The 11,141-nt window shown below is 37.7% G+C and overlaps 1 protein-coding gene across 1 annotated transcript; it reads left to right on the top strand.

Moving 5' to 3' along the window:
* The first annotated feature begins 4,725 nt into the window (after positions 1 to 4,725).
* LOC120490336 (serine/threonine-protein kinase pim-2) lies at positions 4,726 to 9,996 on the top strand. The gene is made up of 10 exons (XM_089119343.1): positions 4,726 to 6,167; positions 6,734 to 6,863; positions 7,655 to 7,764; positions 7,950 to 8,127; positions 8,388 to 8,510; positions 8,585 to 8,679; positions 8,802 to 8,852; positions 8,943 to 9,321; positions 9,511 to 9,687; positions 9,893 to 9,996. Exons 1-10 carry the CDS (start codon positions 5,970 to 5,972, stop codon positions 9,994 to 9,996), a joined length of 1,545 nt encoding a protein of 514 aa, XP_088975469.1. The 5' UTR covers positions 4,726 to 5,969.
* Positions 9,997 to 11,141: the final 1,145 nt, after the last annotated feature.

Here is an 11,141-nt window from a genome sequence, read left to right as displayed (position 1 = left end):
CAGTTGTCATATTCAGCCTTTTTATTTCTTGATTGCTGAGATCAGCCCTTATGCTATTTTTTAAATGCATGTGTCGTCATGAGTGAAATTGTAATATTTCTAAATATAATAGAAGAAATAGCATAAATATATAAATCTTTGTATTCCTATAATAAAATGATGCATGCAACATGACTAAGCTCTCTCTCTCTCTCTCTCTCTCTCTCTCTATATATATATATATATATATATATATATACCCATTGTCTCCTGTGAAGAGATCAGTTTCTTCTTTTTTTCTTAAAATTTTCTTAACAAAATAAAAAGCTGAAATATGCTATTTGCATATAATTCTTGTTTTCAGCATTATTTATGCATATTAATAATTATCAGATCAGATTTTGACGTGACTATTGCTATTGATATTCACCTGTTTTGTTTTTGGGCCACTGCCATGTTCATTCGGGGAATGGGATCGGCTTCTTTGAATTAAACAGGCTTTCCTGCAGTATTTCACTATATATTGCCAGAACCATTCTCCATTCTGTTTTTAAAAGAAAGCCCAGTCGCTAAAGAAGACTCTGGACTGCAAGTTTAAGATTTGGATTTGGTGTAAAAAGTCTCATCCAACCACAGAATCTTTTTCCCACGCTGAACTAAATCACTGTTTTCTTGGCAAATACACACGGTTCTTTTTGAGTAATTGCATCTTTGTGCCAGGCTCTCATAGCAGTGTTATTCACAGCTCTTCATTTGGTCAAGTGGGTCACCTTTAGTCTGTTTTAGCTATTGAACTACAGCTCTTTCAAAGTGAACGATGGCCTCTCTGTGGCTTCTCCCACAAACCTCCTTCTTCAAGTGCTGAGCAATGTTTCCTCTGGGTATTTTTTTTTTCTCTATTGGGTGAACATTTTAGCCGTCTGAGCAAAAACATTCTTTAAACCAGACCTGTACAGCGTAACACACAAAAAGTGGTTACATCATGCAGTTGTAACTTTTAACTTTAATACGATATTTCTATTTGATTTGAACCTTAATGTAACTTAGTTATCATAAATCATATTTTTTATTCAATTGTATTTTATTCTATTTAAAGATCATTTAAAAAATATATAATATAATAATGAAGCAGTTACAATGAGATTTAGGATAGCCATAATGTGTTATTGGGCAGTCAATTATTGGCAATTATAGGTCAGACAGCATTAAACCATCAAAAATAATTTTTTGTTTGTTGATTATGAATTTGCAAGATGGTCTATATCAGGGTTTTTATAACTGTTTAATGACAAGGAGCCCTAAGCCCCTTGTGCTATCAATTCTTTATTAGGTTTATACAGTTTTTGCCCATTGCTTGAACACATTTTGCAAAATTTCGCTCTTTGTGCCAAAACTCTACACATAAGTAAACGTGACACAACACTGGAAAATATACCGTTCACATCTGTGTCAAATTGAAACTCTACGATCAAAACCTAACATTCCTTTGTCAAAATGTAACTCTGATGACAAAATGACACATACTTGCACCATATGCTAACACTTTCAGATCAGAGGGAACACACTAGTCTACTTTATATAAAACACTGCAGTCTCTGATTTTGACTGTTTATTCAGAAGGCATATTTTCAGGAGGAACATTTTCAAACAACCAAAAAAGCAAACAGGCCTTCTCAATATTGTACATTGCAGCACTCTACATTGCAGTAAGATAAATTCAGATAAAGCAATAAAATATATATAATACAGTAATACTGTAATAGAAAAAACACTATATATATACATACATTATGGAGAGCATCTAGAAATGTGAGTATATGTTGGTTGTTGCATGCAGTATAGAGCATATTGCTGCACTATAGTAACACCCATACAGAACCCTCACCCCATCACAGGTACCTGTGAAGCTCTCCAAATAGATGGTCCTGATATGGTGCATATTCAGCTGGTACTGGATTTCACCATTACTGCATTGTACATGTAAACGACAGTTGCATTTACCCATATATATTCAGCTCGAAGTCCTTTGACCCTGTCACTGATCCTCTCAAATGGGGCTCTGTAGAGCTGCTTCATGGTGATTCTGTGTTTTCCCAAGATGCGTCTGATGTTGGTGATCCTCACATGGTTTATGTTGTTGAACACTGTTCTGTCAGCAAGTATTTTCTGGTGGAGACGGATGGCTCTTACAGTATTGCTTTCCAAAGTATTGCCAAAGTTGCTCTTACAGTATATCATCAGAGTTCGTGCATGGCCTCTTCGACCTTGACCTCCTCCTCCTCCTCTTCCTCTTGCCCTCCCTCCCTCTATCCATGCTTGCAAAGTTCTTCAAATGGCTAAACTGAGGGCATTTTGTAGCTGGCTGATTGGTGTTTAGTTTTGCAATTAAGTGCCTTCGGGTGTGTATTTGAGTGGTTGCAATAACCCAATGTGTTTTGTATTTTGAATACATGTGTTTTCCAAATGGCACCCTGAGATTTCATTTTTGAACAAAGTGTCTTATGTATGAAATAGAGTGTAGTATGAAGGACCAAGTGTGTTGCATAAAGGAGTAAGTGTGTTGCAGAATTGCAACTAGAGTGCAAAGCAACGCTTTTGTTTAAAGTATGGGTACATGTGTTTGAGGCATGGTAAAAAAAAGCTTCAAGTTGTGTTACTTTAGTCTAAGCATGGTTCTATAGTGTTCAAGCAATGGGCAAAAACTGTAATATCATATAATATACACTCTAAAATGCTATAGCACCACTGCCATTTAAAGAACCAGTTAAGCCCAGTTTGGTTCTTAAGCGGTTCTTCAGTGGTTCTTCAGTGGTTCTCTGGTGGAAAACGTGCTCTATGGCACCTCTTATGGTTCTACATATCATATGACAAAGTTAAGTGTTAATGGTTCCCCTATGATTACAAGCCAATGAACCACTTTTAGTGCTATTTAGCACATTTTTTTTAGAGTGTAGGCTAATTAAAGTAATTCAATTGATGTAATATATCGCAGATATAACAACTGATATAATATATTATATCAGTTTAAATGTTTCTATTTGTTTTAAAAGCCAATTGTATTATATGAAAACAAACTGAAGTATTTAAACAGCTCTAATAGCTAAATATAAAAAAGAAATATAATATAAAGACATGTGTGTGTATATATATATATATATATATATATATATATATATATATATACAGTATATATACAGTATGTGTGTGTGTGTGTGTGTGTGTGTGTTTATATATATATATATATATATATATATATATATATGTCTGTGTGTTATTTAAAATATAGATAAATTGAAGAAAATGCATCCTGCAGCTAAGGAAACTGTAAGATGTATTTTCCCTTATACAAATGGGACGTGTGTAAAAGGACATGTGTAAAAGGACTTCGAGATCTTCATTTGTTTTTTAATTGTTATTTAAGACCTAGGAACAGAATTTCCACGACATTATCTAAACATAGGCTACATGAAACCCACGGAAAATAATAATAATAATAATAAATTTGAGTTTGCACCTGTGGTGGGTTGTAAAAGAGACAGCCCCCCCCCCCCCCCCCCCCCCCCCGCCCACCCCCCACCCCCCGCCCCGAGAATATAAACCTGAAAATAGGCTTTTTATGCCATTGTTATATAACAGTTAGTTTGATCCTCGAATCTCACTTTACTAACGGCTTTCTGCACGTGCGACAGGCTGTCACTCAGTCCAGTTACATTGTTACGCCACTAGGTGGCAACAAGGGACTGTCTTTGAGTGAGTCATTAAACTGCTAATTTAAAGGAAATTTAAAAAATTTGGATTCATTCAAATGTAGATGTAATGAAACAAGCTGTTATTTATTTTAATATTTAATTTTAACTGTGAGCTCCACTTTACAAGGCTCAGCTCAGCTGCAATGCGGCGCATGGGCAACAGCTGATGCTTCACTTCATAGAGATCAATAGCATTTTTTTCATTGTATTGACCAGAGCTGACAGACTAATTGTAAAATAATTTTTTCAGCATAGATCATTTCTATAAGGTGTCCAGAACAACATACTAAAAGTCCTAAGAAATCCTAGTTGAGGAAATATGTTTTATTAAATTTTATCAATCCGAGGTGTGTGCCAATAAGGCCAGACAACAATACACCCCATTTTTTTTTCTTTACTCCAATCAAAATAAAACTTTATACAATGAAGGTATCCATGAAAGTAACAAATTGTGTATTACAAGTTTCTTTGAAAATTAATTTTATTATGCAAATGAGCTCTACACTAATCGAATATGCTCAAAATACACCCAAATAGGCTTCATTTTTTCCTTTACTCCAACCACAATAAAACTACACAATGAAAGTCTACATGAAAAGTAAAACATTTTCTATTAGAAGTTTCTTTGAAAATTAATTTGAATATGCAAATGAGCAATATACTAATCGAATATACCCAAAATACACCCTAATGGGCTTATTTTTTCCTTTACTCCTATCACAATCAAACCTCACAGAACATCTTGTAATAATAGCAGAGCCAGACAGTATTGGAGTACATTTAAGTACAGCACTTAAGTACAATTTTGAGGGATCTGTACTTTACTCGAGTATCATTTTTGGGGAGTACTCATGTCTTTACTCAAGTATAATTGAGAGGGAAATATTGTACTCTTCACTCCACTACATTTCTATCCATAACTGTGTATTTAAATTTTTTTTAGAAGTAGTAAGTAACCGGTGGGTAGGCCTACGTACCCACCGGTTACTTACTACTTCTAAAAAAAATTTAGGTAACACTTTAAAATAATGGTCCGTAGTTAACAAGTAGCTATGCAGGAAGTAATATGTAGTACTGCATTAACACCGAAGTTAATACTATTAACTAATATGGAAGCAATATTAACTAAGCATTAAGTAATAGGTAATTTAGTACAAAGGTAGTTCCTTAGTAGGTATTTGATTGTTACTAAAGAAATATATCCTCATTGAGAACTACTTGTGAACTAAGAAATAATAACCAATTAATTACTAATCACAAAAGTAACATGTCTAAAAAGTGAACAATTGTGGGGGTTTTATACTCTTAACATGATCATAACATTTCAGAAGCATGTGCCTCAAATGGGTTCTTTGTGGAAACCAGTTTATGAAGTTTATATATCCTCCCAAATACATTAGCTAGGTTGAGATTGTGACTACTCTTGCCAGGATGGACGCATGTTCTCTGTTTATTTAAAACTTAAACATAAAATAATACTAATAAAGACAGTTTTTAAAAATAAATCTTCTGTAAAAAAAATTTCACAGTCTATGGTGTCGTCATATGATTCTCAGTTGAAAAGCTTAAAATACATTGTTTAAAATTGAGATTTTAGTAATAAGTAAAAAAAAAACATTCCCATAAAGATAATAACTACTTCGATGTACAGTTTTAACCTATTTGATTTTTTTTTTATCAGTTTAAAACCTTATTTGTCACTGGCCCAATTACAGACGTCCTGCTTGATCGATGTGCGCTCACGCGCTCTGCTCACGCACGCGGCTTCGGATGCGCGTGCGAGCATATGAATGATTCGAGTAGGAGTTGCTATGGCGACGCGTCTTATGAATTCTGACTGCAAATGTCAACACTTTGATCGCTGTTGGTTGGTTGGGAGTCGAGGCGATTTCAGAGACTTTTGCTGAATATTTTCACTGCTGAACTTGAGATTTTGAAGCTGTTCGGAGGATTTCAGAGAGGAGACTTTTATTCTAGACTTTTATTCTTTTATTCTAGATAATATTATCCTAGCTAACACTACATCGTTTTTATTTTTATTTAAATTTTAATATTATTTCTGAGGGCGCTTTAATTTGATTGTTCTTTTCTTATTTTTGAGGGGGTTTGGAGTTTTATTTTTTATTTTATTTCTTTCTTTATTTTATTTATTTATTTTTTGGGGGGTGGGTTATTTCTGAGGAGCATTGTTGTATTTTCTTGTATTGTATTTTATATTGTATTGGTCTTGTTTGCAGGAGGATGCCAGGCCCGACCAGGACTCCGGGCCAGGCCCAGGAGCTTATTCCTGGATATTTAACATCTCTGTCTTGTGAGTCTGTTTCTGTGTCCACAGGTCCGGCTAACAGGAAGAGAGAGAGGCAGAGAGACAGCCAGCAGAGCCCAGATGATGGACGTCCGTCCACTTCATCTCAACACTCTCGCGGAACAAAGGCAAAGGTAGGGTGACCAACAGTCCTGTTTTCCCAGGACATGTCCTGTTTTCACGTCCTGTGGCTGTTCTTTATAAAGTGATGAAAATGTCCTGGTTTTCAAAAAACTCCTGGGAAAGATAAGCTCTACAGCAAAATATAGATGGGCAAACAAGGAGTATGAGGAAGAAAAACAGGATAAAGAGGAATAAAGCTAAAGATATAAATATATTTATTTTATTAGTTCTTTTGGTAAGTTTGTGAGGGATATTTTTGTTCAATTTGGAGGTATTTCTTTTAGTTATTTATTATTCATATGTTTATTTTTCTAATACAGAAGAGACATTATTTCTATCATTATTTCATTCATTATTTTTGAAACCTGTCATTATAAAACTTTGAGTAACCTCTGAGAAGCCTATCTGAATTTGAGTCTTGTAATATAAAAAAATTCTATTTATACAGAGGAAGCATAGCCTACTTTCAATGTATTGAAATTAATAAGGCATCCTTGAGTAAACTTTATCATTTGAGTATCTGTTTGCTGGGCCGAGTGTCCTGGTTTTTGGTAATCAAAATATGGTCCCCCTTTAGGCAGAGGAAAAGGAGATGCCAATGAGGAAGAGGAGGAGGATGGAGAGTTTGGTAAAGCTTCATTCCTGTGACTGCAGCGGCATCAGACCAGACCAGAAAACTGCATCGATACTTGAGAGAAGAGCTGAGGGTAAATCAAATGACCATTGGAGAATATCACTGGAGTGTCATTAATTACCATATATGACCACACCATATTATGTCAAAAAACAACTGAAGTTTGATCAAGCCGATAATCAGGTTTAGGTTTTATTCCAAGACACATCATAACTTATTCCAAGTCTCAATGAAGATTTTCTCCTTTCACCTTTTTTGTAATTGTTGTGCTTCAATGGGTACAGTGTTTTTACTAGTTTTTGAATGCGATGCCATTTTCTGTCAATGTTTTTTTAGAACCATCTTGACTTTGACATTGGAATTATGATGGGTAACTAGCCCATTCACATTTAATGACATTTGTTACATGTTGTGTGGAGTACACTAGATGTTTGTAGTCGTGTCACTTCTATTTTTACACTTCGAGCTTTGCACTTGTATGTTTTAACTTCTGACAGTAGACATGACCTGAACAATTGCCTCTAGTGGCCAAAACTTGTGTTGCAAGTGCTTGAGTGGCACACCTGAAACTAATTCAACCATACTGTGTTAGTTTGTTACCAACACCCTGATGAAGGCCAGTGGGCCGATACGCGTTGGTGTTTTTTAATGGTTTAGCCCTCGATCATTTAATAAAGGCTTTTTTTTTTAAACTTTTGTAACCCTGAGTGCCTGGGCTTAGATTTCTTTCCAATTTTTATGACACATCATAATACATTTAAACAAGGATTGTGTACAAGTTTCAAGAATATCCATATGAGTATCCAAAGTTTCATAATTATGATTAGTTTGAAAAATGCTGTTGTGTGATATTCCCTGCTTTAGAGGATCATGGCCTTCAGGACGCTGTATCCAGTGGTGTTGAAGATCAGCGGGTTCAAACCCCTCCAGTTCCAGTCCACCACAGTCCAGCTCTTCTCCAGGAATGCTTTAAGGTATTGGCCCTAATAAGCTACACATGAATTTGAATATATATATATATATATATATATATATATATATTAACATTTGAAAGATGTTGACACCTTTTTGTGCATATGTTTAAAATGTTCTTTGTTTATTGTGATGTGGGAAGAAATGAAGGTCAAATCTCTTGTGTGTGCTCTATGTAAATCATCAGCCTGTTAGTGAGGAGAGTGCTAGTCAGGAGAGAGCGAGGAAGAAGAGTAGTTGTGTAGATCTGCTGGCTCTCCACTGGAGTTCTGGAGAGCATCTCTCTCTTCACAGCAGTGGCTCAGCTCAGGGGTTGAGAGTGGAGGATCAGACCACTGCAACCATTAGTGAGAGACACGCCGAGGGTAAATCCAGTCCCACCAGTTGACAATGTGGAAATGCTCTGTTTATTAGTGCTCTGTACATCAGAAAGTCTGCATCATTTTCAGCCAGATATGAGGATCCATTAATGGAAACTTAATTAATTAATTTTTCTGTTCCCTCGGATGAAGTGCCATTAATTAGCACATGTCACAAACTCACACCTATATCAAAATCCAAACATTTGATCAAAGTTATGAACATGTCTTAAATATTTAAACAGAACTTTTATTTTGTAAAGCAGAGGATCATGGTCTTCAGGACGCTGTTGAAGATCGGCGGGTTCAAACCCCGCCAGCTCCAGTCCACCACAGTCCAGTCCGTCCAGCACCGGCTCACAGCAACAGAGCGGACGCGACAGCTGAGGGTGAGTGACGGCCGTGACCACAAGCATTAAACTCACGGCTGTCCATGACACTAAAACGAATCATCTTTTTGCAGACGGCATTTTGAGGAGGTATGAAATGGGCAGAATGCTTGGTGAGGGATCGTTCGGCTCTGTTTATGAAGCCAAACGCTTGGAGGACGGCCTTCAGGTATCCGCATTTTCTCACAATATTTAGCCAAAAAATTCTTTTGTCTCACTATTAAGTCTTTTTTGTGGATATTTTCCCACTATTTACTGCATAAATGTAACGTTGTTTTTTCGGTTGATCAGGTGGCAGTGAAAATTGCCAGCAAGCCGCAGGACATGAAATACATCGACATTGTAAGTCGGCTACACTCACTGTGTGTTTTTGAAAATAAAGTATGTAAACATAATGACAACACCTTCATACAACAATGATCTTTGTTCCAGCCTGGTCATCCCGCACCTGTGCCATTAGAGGTCGGCCTATTAACCCTTGCTAACAGCGGCCCCAAAGTCTCCGAGATCATCGAGCTGCTGGAATGGCAGGACCAGCCTGACCGATACATCATGGTCTTGGAGCGTCCCACACCCTGTACAGATCTGTGGGAGTTCTGGAACGATCACGATGGAATCCTACAGGAGGACACAGCGCGGCTTATTATGGCGCAGGCAACAGTGGCGGCTCAGATGTGCTGTCGCCGTGGAGTGTTTCACCGGGATATTAAGCTGGAGAACCTGCTGATCAACACAGAAACTCTTGAGGTCAAACTCATCGACTTCGGGTGCGGGGATCTCCTGCAGGACTCTGGCTATGAAACATTCTGTGGTACGAATTATCAATCAAACCTGTAGTTTTGGGACTTCAGTTCTAGTGACTGGTTCAGTCGGTGTCATATAAACCATATCTCACATTTGAGGCAGCATTTTTTAAACGAAACACACCAGATGTTTTGATCACATGCTCTGGTATTTTATGCTCTGGTACTTACCCATCCGACAACTCTCCTTCTTGCAGGCACTCTCGACTACCGCCCGCCTGAGTCCTGCACAGAGGGCAAGTACCACGGCAAACCAGCGACTGTGTGGTCTCTGGGAGTGCTTTTATTCCTGCTGGTGTGTGGACGCCTTCCAAAAGCACGAGACAGGCGAATGATAGAACAAGACATCTGGTCTAAGCCGCGCTTGTCCAACGGTAAGATGGCGTTCATCACAACAAAGAACAACAACTGTCATTTAAATCATACAAAACAAAGACATTATGAGAAAGTTACACCAAAAGATTTTTTCAGGTTTTCTGAGCGTACTTTATAGAATAGTGGAATCTTACAGCTTAACACACAGACAGCCGGTATAAAGTTGAAGGTAATAATCAGACTCGCTTCTATCGCTCTCCACAGAATGCTGCCTCCTGATCCGATCCCTCCTGAAGGAAAGCCCAAGACAGCGCATTTATTTGAGGAAAATCCTTCAGCATGAATGGTTTAAGGTAATGAGCCTATGATCCGCTACTAATGATTTAGAAGATTATATTCACTTTTCATTTGAAAGATTTTACAAATGTTTTCTTCTTATTGTAATCTATGACTGTAACCTTTTTTGCTTGTTTGTTTGCGGTCCCAGAATAAGCCATGAAGAGGAGTGTGGGGATTGGTCTCTTAGTTCCTGTGAAAGCTGCTCTCCACAGATCCTGCACTGGATCCAGAGTTTCAGTCTTCGAAAGCTTTATATATATTTTTTAACCTTTTGTACTTTGACTGAATTATTGGCTTGTCTGTTTGCTATTCTCCTCGCTGCCTGCTATGAGTTTGGTTGCGTCTTGGCTGTCTAAGCCTCGTATTAGCTTCATATTTCCTTCTGTTTTTCCGTATTTCTTTCTTTTATTCTATTCTGAACCATCATTTAACTCATAATTACAACTCGGACTGTTGGCCAGACCATTATAGCCATTATACGGCTGGAACTGCAAATACGGTTGGAACGTTTGGTTGTTGGTTGTAGAGCGAGACACTGCTTCACTGCTGCTCGTCCTGCAATCGATTGCCAAACGCGTTCTTTACACTCACTTACTATCGAACATTTTCCTATACGTGAGTCATGCGTCTACACTACACCCGTACCACTAAAAAGACGGATTATACCTAAGTCTTGAGTCATAAATTAGTATAAATACTAAACACTTCTCCACCCAGAACCGTTTCTCCCCTCTTCGTGAAAGATTCCACCGTCCGACACGTCCACGCTACGTTAGGTAAAAGTAAGGTGCACAGTCATTGCTTTCCTGGTGCTCGTGTTCTCGATATCACTGCGTGGGTAACTAAGATTTTGAACGGTGAAGAGCACGTCGGAGCTGTTGTGCTGCACGCGGGAGCTAACGACACTAGGTTCCGACAGACGGAGGTTCTGAAGAAAGACTTCAGGAGCCTTATCGATACGGTACGCAGCTAATACAGAATCTAGTAGCTAGGATCTCGTGTTTGCCGAGGCAGCATGTAGGTTACAAGTCTACTTTGCAGTTTGCTGTGTGAGTACGAGGCATGAACAGTCAGCTCCTGAGGGTGCTGGCTGTGTTCATTGAGAAATAATAGCCTGTCGACTTTCTTCTCGAGAGATGAAGCCAAATATATTGTTTACTACTCGAATCTCGCG

Source organism: Pimephales promelas, chromosome 14 (assembly GCF_988280905.1).
Source record: "Pimephales promelas chromosome 14, fPimPro1.hap1.1, whole genome shotgun sequence".
Classification (NCBI taxonomy): Eukaryota; Metazoa; Chordata; class Actinopteri; order Cypriniformes; family Leuciscidae; genus Pimephales; species Pimephales promelas.
The sequence above is the reverse complement of the archived record's forward strand: the minus strand, read 5'-3'. Positions and strand labels throughout refer to the sequence as shown.

Coding starts and splice junctions, on each gene's coding strand:
- LOC120490336 (XM_089119343.1), top strand. CDS start 5,970: ATGCCAGGCCCGACCAGGACTCCGGGCCAGGCCCAGGAGCTTATTCCT. Junction 6,864..7,654: donor ACTTGAGAGAAGAGCTGAGG/GTAAATCAAATG, acceptor TCCCTGCTTTAG/AGGATCATGGCCTTCAGGAC. Junction 8,680..8,801: donor GCTTGGAGGACGGCCTTCAG/GTATCCGCATTT, acceptor TCGGTTGATCAG/GTGGCAGTGAAAATTGCCAG.